At 35.6% G+C, this 17,409-nt stretch overlaps 1 protein-coding gene across 2 annotated transcripts in view; it reads right to left on the bottom strand.

The window, feature by feature from the left end:
- Positions 1-14,688, bottom strand: part of LOC142321575 (osteoclast-stimulating factor 1-like) — a 33,625-nt gene extending 18,937 nt beyond the window's left edge. For both annotated transcript variants that reach the window (XR_012755665.1, XM_075359779.1), the window contains exons 1-2: positions 14,463-14,688; positions 11,964-12,010 (exon numbers count right to left, since the gene is read on the bottom strand). Coding sequence is in view for 1 of the 2 variants with exons in the window: in XM_075359779.1 (XP_075215894.1) it covers positions 11,964-12,010; positions 14,463-14,496 (81 nt within the window). In the remaining variant the exon portion in view is untranslated. The remainder of the gene's footprint in view (positions 1-11,963; positions 12,011-14,462) is intronic.
- Positions 14,689-17,409: the final 2,721 nt, after the last annotated feature.

Raw genomic sequence — 17,409 nt, 5'->3', positions numbered from 1 at the left:
CCACCATCACAAAGTAGAAAGTCTCAATGCCCAAAGCAGCTATGCATTACCTGGATTTCATTTTTATTACACCCACATCTCTGTAATTGAAATAAAGCAGAAGATCACTACAGATTGTTAAATACCCCGGATACGTCAAGGAAAATCCCCAAGACATACCCAAAATACTCTTCTTGACAATGCTTGAAACTCATAAAATACCATCTTTCATTCTCTTACCAGGAATAAACTGCATACTGATCCTCCATCAATAACCATTGCAATGTCAACCTCTCATTAATATACAGATATAGTATCTTCTTGAAGATCATACCAATAACTGGCAATAGCACAAGAGGCCAGGCCAGCAGAGGAACTAGCAGTGGGATTCTTGCCACCATGCTTGAACAATAATTTAACTATTCCCTTTTCCCAAAAAATTGGAAAATAGCCCGCAAATAACGTTTTGTTAAATACTTTAGTGAATATTCCCAAACTAACAAACTAGCATTCACTGAACGAGCAAGGAGCTTCCATCAAAGCTAGAAGCTTTACTTCTGCCAAAGCTACAGATTCATACATCTCCGCCTTAGTAACTTCTGAAAACAAAACATCCACGCAAAGAGAAGCAGCATCATTTTGAACGCGATGATGATAAGCAGTTTCTACAGCTAAATCAATGTCCAGCAAAAGATCATCTAACAAAGTATCCAGGATCTCAGTTTTATCTGAGATCACTCCTTTCCTAGTCAAGAGGGTGGGCAGAAGAATGTCCTTATTTCATTTATACCCTAGCACTTTATAAACAACACCCCATGAGTCTTTGTTACCTTGCTCCTGAACACAGGAACACCAAGAATCACGTTTGACCTGCCTTACCTTGTGATAATAACATCTGAGCTCCCTATACCTCAAAGTCAAATTTGTTCGCCACTTGGGGTCACTCTCAGTTTGAGAGGATCTTCATAAACGGCGAACAGATGACTTCAGCTCAATAAGTTCCCGTGTCCACCAAAGGGCAATTTTTTTTTGCAATTTTCCCCTCCTCTTCCTCCCCCTCTCATGACCTGAAATGCAGGAAATGGAATTCTCAGTGGCACTGATGAAAGCCGCCAATAACCGACCTGCCAGGTCTTTAAGATCAAGACCATCTTGACCCGTGTTCAAGACGCAGAGCTGGCCAAAAAAATTGTGACAAACCTCCACCAACTGGCTTTCCTGTGCAGCAAATGACCTAGCTGAACTGCGAAATTACACCTATAATCATCACTCAGGCCACCAGTAATCTCAAAAATAATAAGTCAATGGTCACTAGAGCAATCATCTACAACTTTCCAACTTCAGACACATGTGGGACTGTATCTTCCAACCGTCACATCAATATTGATGCCGGCAAATTATCTCCTACCACCATCCACCATACGAGCATATGTTGGGGCTCACCAGATACATTAAAACCTAAGTTATCAGTATAATCACTATTATGCCACATAAGATATTTAGAATTAACATCGATACCAATAACAATAGAACTATGCTCTGCAAATTGAATAATTTTCCCAAACCTCAAGATAATGCCCAGCAGGGTCCCGATGCTGAAAATAAGAACTTACAATATATAGATGTAAGTTCTGAATATCAACCCTAACAACATGATGAATTTTTGAGAGCTGCCGTAAGAAGACACAACTTTTTCTCTTCTGCACAAAACAGCGGACATGCTGTGAGAACCACGAACCACAATCAAATCGCTTCCATTCCACAAAACCCGGCAGGTCGCTAGATGTAATAAATGGATGCTGCATAAAAACATTTAGCTTATGACATAAGGCCATTTCACATACATCAATTTTAACAACATAAGCACCCAGTGCATTCAACTGTCTGAAACTAACAAAGAGAATTAAAATACATCTCACGACCTCTCAAATATGATCCAAAGATCACTATCAACAGAGTGCTTATGATCTTTCCTCAACCTTTTACAATTTATACACAACGGAGGATCAGCCTTTTTGAGACAGTTCTCCCGCTTATATCCATCCTCACAACAGTGGAAACAGGAAACAGGCAAATCACAGAACCTGTGACCATACTGACAACAGTTAAAACACTGCTGAAAATCGACATACTCCTTGACTCTGCAAGAAGAAAAATTGATGAACAGCCTCCTCCAGTGAGGAAGGTCTTCAACAATGAAGGACCCACCCCAAATACCCCGTGGTAGCACTCTGCATTGCACCTACTCATTTTAAACAAAAACCGACACTCTAACTTAAATACAGCATCGTCCAACTGGGTGTTAAGCTCTCTAATAATAAACAACAATTCATCCTCACCTAGATGTCGGTCAATATCGTAAACAATCATTCTCGGACACCTCTTTCTTTTTGGATCTGCTCTCATGTCGCTTTTTTCGACCTGTCTGGTATAATTTTGACTGATTCCTTGTTATCAGCCACCACAAGTCCCTTCTTACTTTCTCCTATGTTTCAAATTCTCAGGTTTGACCACTTTCATTGAAACCATACCAATAATCATTTTAGGTAGATGAACAAATTTGCCCTACAAAGGCAAGTCTTCATTTAAAACAATTTATGGCAAATAAGCCCCGCCAATATGGTTTTAAATTATTTTTATTGACTGGTATATCAGGATACGTTTACAACTTTGAAATATATTCTAGACAGAAAACTGAAAAAAAAACATAAGAAACCAAATGAACCAGATTTAGGGGCACCTAGTAATGTAGTTGTGAGGCTTACTCACTCAGTTCTTCATAATCACAATCATAAGATTTATTATGAGATTCATTTAGAACAAACAGATCACTGGGTGCTATACATTGAGAAAAAACAGAAGTGTAAAATTTCATCATGTAAGGGAGCCAAAATGCAGTAAGTTTCCGGGTATTTTGTTTAAATAAATAAAACAATTTCTTCTTAAAATAGCATACATAAGAAGAAAATATAGTTTGATAATATTCAAAGAAGTGTAATTATGATGTTACATACAAATAAAGTGTGAATTTGATTTACATTTTTATAGAGAGTATAAAAATATCATAATTTATTTTTATGTTTCTAATATTTAATTTAAAATAAAATAATTTAATACTGAAATACTGAACATAGTGAAATTAGGCTAATACATAAAAGTAACTGTAACATTATTACAAGTTAAGATTTATTGAAATAGAGGAAAGTTATCAGCAGTAGGTTTACTGTATCTGCACGCTTGAAGCCATTTGGCTACTTCATCTCTCAGTCGCTTTGGCTCAGGATGCCACCGATGCGAATCCCACAAGCAACATTCATATCAGTGTAACTATTATTAAAAATAACAAAACACATCTCTAAACATCTCTAGTCTCAAGCAAGACTAAAAACTATAACGTCAAAGGAACTGAATCCTATGTACCTACCTACCTGAAAGGTACAATGAGTTCACAAGCAACACAAACATGGGAAACACTAAAACAAAAACAAAAAATTGAAAATAAAACTAATGACAAAACAACAAAATGATACAAGAGTAACAAAACAAAAACAACACTAACAAGAAACCATAACAAAACAAAGTACGCAGGAACAAGACCAAGCAGTACCTTAGATTCCCTCTGCAATTTGTTCCCTGGCCAAACAGAGCAGAAATTCTGCAACCACTGACCATTCAGCCCAGTCCTTCCAGTTTTGACTGATATCAATTGTTGTTATGATGGTATCCAGTAGACAAATTACTGCAGTGCGCTCCAGATCGTTTTTGGTGCACTCATACAATACATGGAATGTATCGTCCTGCACCCCACTATGCGGGCACAGACTCGAATCCACCACACCAAACACAGCCAGTTTATCCCTGAAGGCCCTGTGACTGGTAAGATAGTGAATTACGTACTTGTAAGGGGAAACCCATGAGGCGCCCCGCAAGCTTCTAATCTCTAGGAAGAGATCGCGTGTATATCACTCATCAATAGTCTCATCCCACCTAGCCTGCCATATATCATAACCATGTTGCTCGATATCCCGAATCTTTTCGGAAGTCAACTCACCCAACTTCCTATTCTGTCTCCTGTCTCTCAAGAGCTAGAATATCAACCAGTTTCACTCTCGCAATCACAAAGACCGCCTCCCATGAAACCATCCGGTAACTACCCGTAATACTAACAGTAATACTCGTTGGGCCCTCAATAATATATCTCTATAATACGGAATTTCATCCTGTCCGTCCAAACTGGCGTAGCATACAACATAATTGCTTGCACATGCCCTTGTACAGAATGCTTAAGGTCCTAAAATTGAGACCCTAATCCGGATTGACCACACGTCGGATCCCAAAAATGACAAACAAGCCTTTTCTGTGACGTATTGAAGGTGCCTCTTGAACTGAAATTTCTCATCAAGATACACCTCGAGGTACTTCTGAACCTGAGTGTACTTTATTCGACGGCCTAACATCGATACTCTAACTCAACAACTCTCCGTCAAACGGCCTTTGAGGAGCATTATTGTGGTCTTCTCTGGGCTGAAAATCATCTTGTGTTGATGAGCAACCACAGCCACAGAAGTGGGTCAAATTCCACCATCCACTACCTTGGGGACAACCTTTAGACAGCGTCTTCTACTTCATGGCTGCCCTCGCGGAGCAACACAGATGACAGAAATAATTTTTCAACACATGCAGTTCATTTTCAGTGCATTCTCACCTGTAATTGGAAAATGGCAGAGGGTCACCACAAATTGTTAAACTCACCAGAAATGACTAGGAGGATCCCCAAGACGTAGTCCGCTTCATTGGCCAACAGCACACTCAACAAACAAAGTATGGCATTCTGGGTGCGTTTTCCGGGGCAAAACCCGTACTGGTTTTCCATCAGCAACCCACGTGAAGCCAACCTCTCATTTATACGAAGATTAAACATTTTCTCAAAGACCTTGCCAATAACCGGTAGCAACATCAGGGCCCGATGTGATGAACTAACAACCGGATCCTTGTCGCCCCCTTTAAACAACATTTTTACAATCCCTTTCTTCGAACACAGTGGGAAGAACCCGTCAAACAATAATTTATTAAATACGCATGTGATAATTCTCACGTTAACTCCTACCGAGCAAACAAGGAGCTCAGCCGTCAGTCCATCAAAGCCAGGCGCCTTATCAAGATTGCAGATAACCCGTCGCATCTCGGCCTCAGCAATCTCCACAGATAATGCATCCCCGCGAAACAAAGAGACCTCACGCCATATACTAAGATGGTATGCGGTCTCTCCAGCTTCGCTATCAGAGGCAGGAGATCATTGAGTAGTCTGGGTAAAATTCTGGATATATCCGAAACTACGCCCTCCCGATCGAGAGAGCGGACAGAAGAACATCCTTTCTACGTTTATGTCCTAGAACCCTATACATGACTCAGCAGGGATCCTTGTTTCCCTGTTTGTTCACAAAGGAACGCTACCAGTCCCTCTTGGCCATCCGGAAATTATGAAAATAGTTGGATCTCCGATCCCTGTATTCGCCAATAAGAAGTGCCGGGTGCTTAGGATCACCATCACATTGAGACGCCCTCCGAAAACGACAGACAGCTTTCTTCATATTAAATAACTCCATATTCAGCCAAGTGGCCAACCTCTCTCGACCAGAACTGCAGAGAATCGAGTACTCAGCGGCATCCTCTTCGCCAGGTCCTCTAGACCAACCCAAACCCCCTCGCCACACCACCCCGCCTTTCCTAACCCTGATGGGCTTTAACGGAAGTCGATTTTTGATCCTCTAATTGATTACACATCACAGTAATTAGCCAAGCCTCAGTTGGGATGCCATCGATGTAAATGCCTCAGTAGACATTCATATCAGTGAATTTTAGCTCAGCCTTCGCCTTCACCCACTGCTATGGATGTGGAGGCAGCCCAGCACATCATTGATAGATTTTTACCTATGGAGATGGGGTTCCGGCGACTACCTCAGGTGAAGTAGTGGATCTACCAATGTTCACAAAGGAAGAATTGATCACGGCGATGAAGCGCGTCCCTCGTGACAAGGTCCTTGGTCCTGATGTGTTGTCGAAGCTTGATTAAATTGGCAGTCCGAACTAATATAGATGTATTTCTCGACGTTTATAATACCTGTCTGAGAGAGGGGATATTCCCCGAAGCGTGGAAGGCACAGCGCCTTGTATTGGTGCCGAAACCTGGACATGATCTGGCGCTTCCATCGTCTTTTTGTCCACTGGCGATGATTAATGCACTGGGGAAAATCATGGAGTGTATGCTCCAGCAAAGGCTGGTTCGTGCAGTGGAGGATGCAGGCGGCTTCTCGAGGATGCAATATGGTTTTCAAGCTGGAAGGTCTATACTTGATGCGGTGGAGGAGGTGATAGGCACGGCTCGGATGTATCTTGCAGAGCGTAAAACATGTGCGTTGGTGGAGTTGGATGTGAGAAACGCATTCAATTGCGTTTCTTATGTCGCCATTGCGAATGCTCTCCGGAATCTGCAGGTTCCTGCATATCTATTAAAATTATTATTGTCTTACTAAAAAGACAGGCGATAGACTTATACGGCGGTGAATGGCACGATTGTAACGACCATTGATCGGGGTGACCCCGCGCCTAGTCCCCTTTTACAAGCTATAAGTGACTGTAAATGCCTCATAAGCTACGAGTCTATTTTAGTGATTATAATACATACCACAGGAAAATGTTGTTCGCAACGAAATTTAGACCTAGTTCCCTTAGTGATCTCAACTTGATGATTGAAGCCCGTAATCAAACTACGGACTCCGGTCTGATCTACCAGGGAGAAGACAGACCTCTTACTCCCAGTCAGCTCCATCGCAGAGTCCCGAGTGACATTTACTTCATCACATAAACTAGCATCGTCAAGATGGTGCACTCCTCACGGCTGCATGGACTATGCCCTTGGCAGTGCAGTCACCATCCTGCCGACAGCGATACTTCACTCATTTATTAACCGCTCTCATCAAAATAGCGCTACACCTCTCGGCTGCATAGATAACCATACCCTCAGTAGTGCAGTCATTGTCCTACCAACAGCAATTATGCTACTTATTACTACAACATATTTCAACTAACAAAGGGCCGATGCCAACACCCCTACCTCCGGCCAATCAACAGTCCAGGCGATCCCTAACCACCCGGGACAATACTCTACTCATACCCCCCAGCTGATCTGCTCATGCGAGGAAACGGAGTAAGCATATGGGAAGCACTATAGTCCATTCTCTGTGTGTCTTCCATTTGACCCGCAGATCAAGAAAGGAGTTTAAAGTACACGTAGAAACCTGAATAGTAAAAATGATAATTAAAAACAAAACAAAATCTTTAGAGGTTCTAAAGAGTTGGGAGTATTTTATTTTAAAGATGTTTTATCCCAACAGTATTATTTTTAATAACCTAAAGAAATTTTTTGAGTAAACTTTTCAATCCCCTCTGAGATACAGCACCTAAATACAAAAGGCATTATATACTACTTTTAGAATTTTCCTGAAATATTGCCTCATTTATGTTTAATGCTCCTGGCACACTAGGAAAGTTTTGCAATATGACGGAACAGATCATCACACCAGTTACAAATTAGCATGAGTTTAGATACGTCCCAACCTGCACTGTAGCTGCTGTAGTCGCTGTCTCAAGTGTCACTTACTTTTTAGCTGTATTACTGAAGGGGTAGTGATGTTGTCAAAAATTGAATTCCAGGGAATTCTGAGCAACAATTTTACATGTAAATTAAGTATTGATCAGTATTTAGAGGAATTGACTTCTGTGCTTGGAGAGGTTTCTGCTCATCATATAATGATCTTTAGGTAGTGCTGGGTGTTTGAAACAGGAAATTTTGGCCTTGAAGACATTCCAAGTGAAGCTCGGTCACAGTCTTTGTCTGTGACTGAAACATTGCTGCAGTATAAAAAAACAGAGAGATGTGTGACCTACCACCAAAATAAAGATAACCTTGGGCATTAATGAACCAACAGTCCATGCTAATCTGCAAGACAACCTTTAAGTTTGAAAACTTTGTACTCTTTGGGTGGCGCATAAGACCGACAATCAGATGGCATGTCGTGTTTCACAGTGCCATGAAATGCTAAAAGTGTAAAAATGGGAAATCTCCCTATGTGAATAGTATTGTAACAAGTGGCAAAACTTGGCTGTACTATTATGACATCCCAACAAAAGCTCAAAGCCAGAAAAAAGTGGGTGTTCGAAGATGAGGAGCAATCTGAATTTTCAAGCAGATCAGTGAAGAAGAGAATGATAACTGTATTTTTCAGCTTGAGAGGAGTTTTAGGGCAAATTGTGCTGGAAACTCAGAAAACAGTTACAGGGAAGCAGCATGCCAAGGATGACTGCCTAAAGTTGTTGAAGTTCTTGAGAAGCTGCACAAACTCAACACTTCGTGTTGTTTCCCCAGGTGAGGAATAGATAAAACGAAGCATTTTATGAGCAATGATGACCTCCTAAGGGCTTGGGATGAAGAATATCCCCAGATCTGAAACAAGAAGACTGGTTCAAAGGATGAGGAAGTGTTTAAGAAAATTGATAATCATTTCATAGTCATACAACCAACAAACAGCATGTGGTTTTCTCACTCGAGTTTGATAAACAGGAATTGATGCAAGCATAGTCAGATTTTAACAAATAATGTGACTGCACGCATACAAAGAACAAGGAATTTAACAGCTATTGTTAAGAGAAATTTTACTTGGGCAGATGGGTCATCTCCCAGTGCAGAGTGACATATCATAGTTTTCTAAAACACATTTCCTCATCTAATTCCTTTTTTGATTACTTCCTTTGAAGGTACTCCCTTAGTGAAATTCTCATTAAAAGTCATAGCACAATTTAGAAAGTGAAAATAAATATCCATGATGAAATTATAGCAATTAAATTCAGGCTTCAAAAGTGAAAGTTTAAAATTTAAAAGTGTATTCATAATGTGAAAGAAGTATTTAGATTACATAAATTCTAATATAAAAAAGGCACAAAAGGAAACATAAATTTTCTCTTTTAAAATTTTATATATAAGTATCCTACAATGAATCAAAATAGATTTACCTTTAACTTGTAGTGACCTCATCATACCAAAAAATACATATTTTGAAATACGGGCATGAGCTAAATTTAATGTTTTTTGTGTTTCACTGTTGAGAAATTATTTAAGAGGTACTGTAAATGAATTTTGAAACTAGCTGTAAAAAATATTAAATGGTCACCATTTCGGTTAGAGTCGTTAATCCCAAAGTTTTTTAATACCCTTTAAAACATTTTGTCACAAAGGGCAAAACCTTTCCATTTAAAATTCCAGAGTTGTCTCCCATAAAACCCCCTGAATGCTTGCGGATGTGATGTTCTCATACTAAAAAGATTCATTATGTCAAGGTAGAAGAAGGATTTGCTAATTTTCATTTTTCTATGTATAGCTTGAAAAGTTATAATAGGTTCTCATACTTTGGTCGAGTTAGAGATTCTGTCGCATTCAGACATATTGCTGTACAGGCACCTAAGAGGAAAATAGAACCACTTGGAGAAAGTAGCGAATGTGATGCAACGGAGGGAACCGACATGGATCACCTAATGGAGGAAATCTACCATTTGTTGAAACTTATTAGAAGAAATCCTAACACCAAAAAAGAAATTAAATCTAATTTAATGCTGATCTAATTTTGGAGAAGGCAAAAGATGTTGACATGACGGTGAGGGCATTGTACGAACAATCACACCTGAAACTGATGAAGACTATGGAGATGCAAACTGAATCAGAGGACTTCATGGAGAAAGGCTTAAAAACTAAAGTGAAGAGTCAAGAAAGAATTGAAAAGATTCTACCCGCGAGCGACATTAAAGGATTAGAAGAGATCATAAGAGTCCTGTAGGCCAAGAGAGGTATATAAGAAAGTATCCATTGCAATAGGTTCATTGACCATAAATGAAGATAGTTCTCAGGTTTTTATTGTGCTGAAAGATCAGGATAATAAGAATCCTTATATGGATACAATTCAGAAGCTCACACCAGGAATTGGACGGCGAAATGGGAATATGATGAATGTACCAGGAGGAACAGTGCTTAAAGACTCTTGTAACACTGCGATATTTTATCCAGAGGACGAAGATGAGGATAAGTGTACTGCTTTTACAATCATTTTTTCATTTAATGTTAAATCTTATAAGCACAGTGGTCAATAAATTAATGAATTATTTGAATTTTCAAAAAATTATAATTTTTTAATAAGAACTCTCTGTACATTTTTATACATATACAAATATATACACAAAATGTAGAGTTCTTAAAGTACGGGAACTTTTTTTTCTCTGTTCCCTTGAGTTGGTCCTGCAATCAAGCATGTGGATGGATACTAACTCAACCCAGGAGTTTCCTGTGACTCTAATGGGCCTTCCCACCCGCAAGCAGTATGGTATGTCTGGCACAGCAGGTCGGCTCACCGGTTCTGGATCTTTTACCATCATTAGCCTGCCTCTAACTGACGGGACAGGAGTGAACCCAGGCCCAGCTATGCCATTCCCAGGGTCTCCGCCCTGCCAGCCGGGACTCTGCGTTTAATTAACTCTGTTTACCTGCCTCAAGTTTTGAGGCGGCCTGGCTATGCCGTTCCTGGATCCCGCCCCAGTTGCCGGGACTTGGTCTTTTTTCAGATCATTCGCCACTTTTGGTACTCAGTTTAACTGGAAAGCTTTATTGAGCGCTGTCAGAACAAGTCAGAAGTGTGTCACAGTCAGCCCCTATAGCAAGCTTCCCGGTACTATTACCCCAAAGGTATTATCAAACCTTATAGAGAATTTAATTCCGAGAAAATTGACAAAAAAATCTACAAAAAAACAATTTTTTTAATTATAAACAGAAGTTAAAAGAAAATGTTATAAATTTGTAAAAATTAGAAACAGCTGTTTTTAGAAAAAGAACCTGTTTTTAAGACCCTTAAATCTTGCTCACTGTTTGTTTTATTAAACTATACAGACATGAGCATGACTTTCATCATTTCTTTTATTAAGGGAAACCAAAAAACATTTGCTAATGTATAGTAGATGTATAATAGTGTTTTACTATAATGAGTGCATGAAGTAAGTATGCATTAATGGTTGCTAGAGAAATAAATATAATAGAGTTGAATATACTAACAAATAGAAAGTCATTGCAAACAAATTCAACAGTCCATAAAAAGTTCTATACTGCATTATAAAGGAAAGCACTCAACTTTTTATCAAATCAGTCATTACATGCTTTAAATGATCTATAATTTAAATCAAATAATGATTAAAAAGTTTAAAAAGAGAGAAAGACTGGACTGTGTAAAATGCATGAAAAGAGTGGTAAGTGTTAATGATGAAATATGCAGCTAGAGGAAAATTTAACTTAACAACTATGTTGAAAAATCAGAAATCACATAATCTACTTATCAAATTAAATGCTTGTTTATAAAAGTTTTCCTAATCACATATTAACTTTTTTTTTTAAATAACTGGAAAGTAGAAGATTTGTGGTAAACCACTAAAACACCAGTACATGTTTTAATGGTCTTGCGAAGATTGAAAATGAGATTGACTTCCTTGTACTTAAAACAAAACAAAATTAAAATACTGACGTTTTTGTTCACTAGTATGTACTAGTGAACAAAAAAGTAATGTTACTTTTAATAAAATGTTTTTTAATGTCATTTTGTATGTTTATTAATTTTTCATTGCCTTTTCTGTTTTCCAATAATACGTAATTATTTTTTTTTTTAATTTAATCTGGAATCCCTTTACAATATTTTTAATTAAAAATTATTTGACAATAAATTAACATTCCAAAGGGATTTTATCTTCCTTTCAGATTCAAATTAATTATGTTTGATTGTACACATGTAAAAACTAATTCTTATTAAAAAAAATAACTAAATGAATATTAATATTTACAGTTCAATCCTTCATAAATAATCAAGATAAAAATTGTATTTTTAAGTATATCAACTTACTCTTTGTGCTTTATAATTGTATAATGCCCTAACCACTTTCACATGACCTGCAACAATGCATATAAAATTAAAAAAATAATGGATTATAGCCTAAATATTACATATAAATATAAAATCTAATTATATATTTACAGAATTTTCTGGATAAAAGATTCCATGAATCTGTTTCAATTATGAAAAACATAATTTTTTAAATGAAAATTGAAGTTTTTAAAGTTAGAGAGTTATAACTAAACAGCTAAAGTAGTCACCAAGAATTTAAAAAATGGTCCTACTAGTTAAGTAGGAAAGTCTGTTTTTTAAACATTTAGAATTACTGTTCGGGTAATTTATGAAAGAAATTTCCTAGCAGTCAAATTAAAGAAATTTCAGTAATATTTCACCTTTGTAAGAAACTTTTTGTGTAGGATTCTTAATTTTTAATTAAGTTACATAAACATTCTATAAAATGAAAAACATGCTTCCTTAAAAAAATTCTCTCAAGTCAATTTCTATGATACTGAATAGAACATGTTTTCATAAATTTGTACTCTTGTTCCTTTTCCAGGAAACTCAATAGTTACTTTTGTATAGTTAAAAAAAAAATGTCATCCCTATGGGTGATAAGGAGGGCTGATAAAAAATGATCCTTTGTATGAAACAGCAGTTCTTTGGAGGTGAATTAGAAAGTGAAAATCAAAATATTTAGGAAACATTTCCATTTAGGAAATAGATACCATTCCAACAACAAAACCTTAAGTTAGCAATATTTTTATATTTTACCTCAAAATCAGCAACAAGTGAAATATACCATTAAAAATATTTCTATAACACTTCCATTGGAGGGATGCATTTGTTAATAATCTTGAAAAAAAATTCATAAGCATAGATAATCTTCATCACAATAAAACATTTCATATCGAGCAGAAACATAAATATATTTGGAAAAACCCACATCTTCTGATAACAATGCTGGATGTCCTCCTTGTGGTTAAATTTAGCAGTTTACTGCAGTGTAATGTCACGGAAAGATCTGGATTTGATTGAAATTTGTACTTTTTTGCTGTTTTTTTTTACATTTTTCACCACATTGAACATTTTTTTAAATATAAATAAAATATAGAATCTATCTATAAAATTACATCACAGTTTTGATTTTACTATTTTAGTATTTAAAGTTCTTTTATAAAAATCAAAATCTGTTTTAATACTTACAGAAAAGGTACACACATTAATATACTTTCTATCTTTTTCCTGTTTAGCCTCCAGTAATTACCGTTCAGATAATACTTCAGAGGATGAATGTGGATGATATGAGTGTAAATGAAGTGTAGTCTTGTACAGTCTCAGTTCAGCCATTCCTGAGATGTGCGGTTAATTGAAACCCAACCACCAAAGAACACTGGTATCCATGATTTAGTATTCAAATCCGTGTAAAAACAAATGACTTTACTAGGTCTTGAATGCTGGAACCCTCGACTTCCAAATCAGCTGATTTGGGACAACGTGTTCACCGCTAGACCAACCTGGTAGGTACACATTAATATACTACTGAGAGATATAATTACTAGGCAGTAAGCAAACTTACTTCAAAATAACGAGGAATAAAGTTAAAATAAAGCATAAACAGAAGTTACACACTGCCCTCATCGACAACAATGTAAAAAAAAACTAACAAAATTATAACTTTAGCATTACCACTGCTACATCTAGAAAATTAGCTTCTCTTCTAAAAAATGGTTAAGATGAAACTAAAACCATCAAAGTGATCATGTGACTAATTCATTATCATGCGACTAGATCACTGACTAGTAGGGGCAAATAATATATGTAATTTGGGATACATACAGAAAAAATTAACATAGCCCACTGTAAGTTTAGAACAGGTAAATGTGGTATGAAAATATTTTCTACGCCACTCTGTCTTTCTTAGTCCATTTGCCTTTGAAAATTATTAAAACTATATAATTAAAGTTCCTACTACAAATTTTACAGTTTTAACTACAAGGCATTTCCTTTGCTCCATTTTTACATTTATTACAGTAAAAAACGGAACCTTTCCTTAAAAGAATTTTTGCTTACGGTTAAGTCATTAACTATATGCAACGATTTAATTAAAATTATCATACAATAAACACTGAAAAACAATAAGCTACAATATTTATAATATAATAAAATACATCCTGTATGCAAGATTAAAATTATCCGCGTTACCATTTTTCCTTAAAAAAATATTGACAATGATCAAAGAATATTTTAGTAAATTAATGCTGTAAGTTTAATCTCAAATCGTAATGCAGAAATTAAATCTTACATTTAGTTTTCAGACCAGGAAAGCGACAGAAAAATATTATTTGCAATTTTAATATAGAATTAACTTTGTTATTTATCAACTAAAATAAAAATTTCATAAAATTAAATTCAAACAGAATAATTTATATATATATAAACAATTAGAATTTTATTAATATTATGCAAACATGACATGTAAGATCGTAGTCATAGGTTACTTTTACTAACCAGGTTTTGGTCCAGGTTTAGGAGGTGGATTCATAGTTTAATATAAGAATAAACAACACAATTTAGAGCAAGTACTGTCACAAAACAAAATTCATATCTTAAACACGAAAATCAAAGCTAAATAAAACAAAATACTATTGTAAGAAATTTAAAAACATACAAAAACTAAAAATAAACGTCAACGTGACATACAGAATCGATTATCGTGGATTACAGACAGATTTCTGTCGATCCGATTCCAACTAAGTATTCAACGTATTCGCTAAACGCTTTACGACCTTCGATATTATCGAGAGTATGTATTATTTACGGATCTCAAAATTCGTTAGATACGACTAGTTACTCTAGAGAACGTCGAGACACATACCACGCCCTTCGCGCCTTGAAGTTGAGGCTTCTTGTCTGCTTACAAACACGTTTAAATTTATTAATACACCGGCCAAATGCTTTATGTTTGAATTTTCATATTTATATCTAGCTAACGAAACTTTCTTGAGTATTCAAAAAACTAATATTACATTTATAACTGTTACCTTTGTAATAAAATTATTTACTACTACCAGTCGAGGTTTGGCTCTGTATAGTGAAAACGTATACCTGCGGATTAGGGCGCGGAACGCCGATCCATACTTTTGTGGAAAAAAATTAAAAATTAATCCTTGAGATTTGTTTTAACTTAAAACCTGGCCTGCGTTTCATTTTATCAATAAGTATTCAGTGTTATATTTCTTAACGAAACATATAACTTCATCGTGTGTGACAAGGGATACTGATATCAATAATTAAAATCAGACTGCACGAAAAATGTACCTTGCTTGGCAAACTACTACAAAATAAGTAACGAAAAATCTACTTCACAAAAAAAGTTAAATATTTGACATGAAAATGGTCATTTTTGCTGGTAAAGATCAAAATGAATTTGCAGTTTTCAAAGTATTTTCATGTAGCCACCAGTTTGTGGCTGTGGACCACATATTTTATTATCTTCCATAATACAAAAAAATGTGGTACTGAAAAATTTATGAGTGCATCCCTGCCGAGGACTGATTTTCATTGTGCTCATATGTATTTTTCCTGTTCTGATTATGATTGACTGGATTTATAAACAAAAAGTTTTTAAAGTAAATTTAATATTCTTTCAAGCTTTCTGTTTTAATTTATTTTTCTATTCAAATACTTTAGTGTTTTGTTTTTATTTCTTCAATGCTTTTTATTCTATCAAAAGTGTTTGATTCTTTTTAATATTAAATTTTGTCTTTGTAATCTGTTATATTTGTTCATTTTGACTAAACCATTCAATTTAATTCTGAATTTTTTTATGAAAAAACTAAAATTATTATGGAATCAGTGGAGCTGCTTACACTAGGCTAAAGGCGCATCTATTGTAATAAAAGTTGAAATTTCATCTTTCGATAAGAATACATAAGTAAAATTTAGATTCTTAAAGATTCTGAACACAGACTGCCATACAGAAAGTACCTTGCTTTTATTTTTATTAATAATCTACCTCAAAATTTTTAGTCATTCCTTATTATTCTGTTTCCAGATGACACAAGTGTGTTTATACTCAAGGAGAATCATTTACCAGAACTTGAAAATATTGTAATAGCAATTTAAACAAATTATTCACTTGAGAAATTATGACCATCACTTTTGCCATTAGCCTCTTTTTTTCTTTTTTCCTGTTTAGCCTCCAGTAATTACCTATCAGATAATACTTCAGAGGATGAATGAGGACGATATGTATGAGTGTAAATGAAGTGTATTTTTGTACAATCTCAGTTCGAACATTCCTGAGATGTGTGGTTAATTGAAACCCAACCACCAAAGAACACCGGTATCTGTGTTGAACTCTTGACTTCAAAATCAGTTGTGATAAGTTCACCACTAAACCAACCCAGTAGGTAAATTATGATCATCTAGCATTAAATATCAATAAAACCATTGCATCGTGCTTCTCAGGTAGACACAGGGTTGCTAATCACATAGATAAAATTCCCAGTAATGATAATTACCCATGATAGTAAAATTCCTGGTTTATTTAGATGATGAATTCTCTGGATATGATCAAATTGATTTTGTTTAAAACAAAACAGACATTTGCATATTTTTTGCTACTTTTGTTTTGTGGCCACTTAAAGAATAGTAACCTTGTCATCATTATTATTCCTATGTACATTCCTATCTTGTATATATCATAATATCTTTTGTGGCTCTCAAAAAGTCAGTAAAATCAGAGAACAATTATTAATTTAATGAAAATTGTTGTTGCAAACAAAATTGTTTATCATATTTGTCTATGAAACAAGGGTTTCAAAAAGGATGCAATGTTTAGAATGAGGATGTACAACTTAAGCATGGGTAAATTTTACATTAATCTACTGTGGTTACAATCAAACTTAATTGCACAATGTTTGAAGTAACCTTACCCCATGCACTACTGTAATTTCAGTATCCATTCCTTTATGTTCTGTTAGTTTTGCAGTTTTTCAAGAATGTGTTTGGTTTGTGTTTTAAGTTTTTTATACTTTCTAAAGTATGAAAGCAAGTTTCAGTGAAATTTTCCTAGTACACAGTTCCCAGTAGGCACAAAAATGTCATGCTCGATACGTAAATTTTGTGAGAATGGGAGTATGGAAAATCAAAGGAAAGGAGCTCAAACATCACTCTTGTGGTGGTTAACATCACTTAACATTTGTTCTTCAAAGCACGGAAATGTTACACTTGCATTCTTATAAAAACTTGTTACTGCATTGAAATTTTTCATGAATTGAAACAACCAGGCCAGGCCATTCATTCACAATATTGTCATTAGTTTTGATCTTGAATTGAAGAAAATGGAATTGAGTTGCAGTATTATGTTTTATATTCACCAAATGGTAATTGGTGAACAATCTTCTGTTGCTGTATAGTAGAATAATGAATTTCCCACTGATAATTTAAAATC

The sequence above is a fragment of the Lycorma delicatula genome, chromosome 3, assembly GCF_047948215.1.
Source record: "Lycorma delicatula isolate Av1 chromosome 3, ASM4794821v1, whole genome shotgun sequence".
NCBI lineage: Eukaryota > Metazoa > Arthropoda > Insecta > Hemiptera > Fulgoridae > Lycorma > Lycorma delicatula.
Note: the sequence above shows the minus strand (reverse complement) of the source record. Positions and strands in the feature narration are given on the sequence as shown.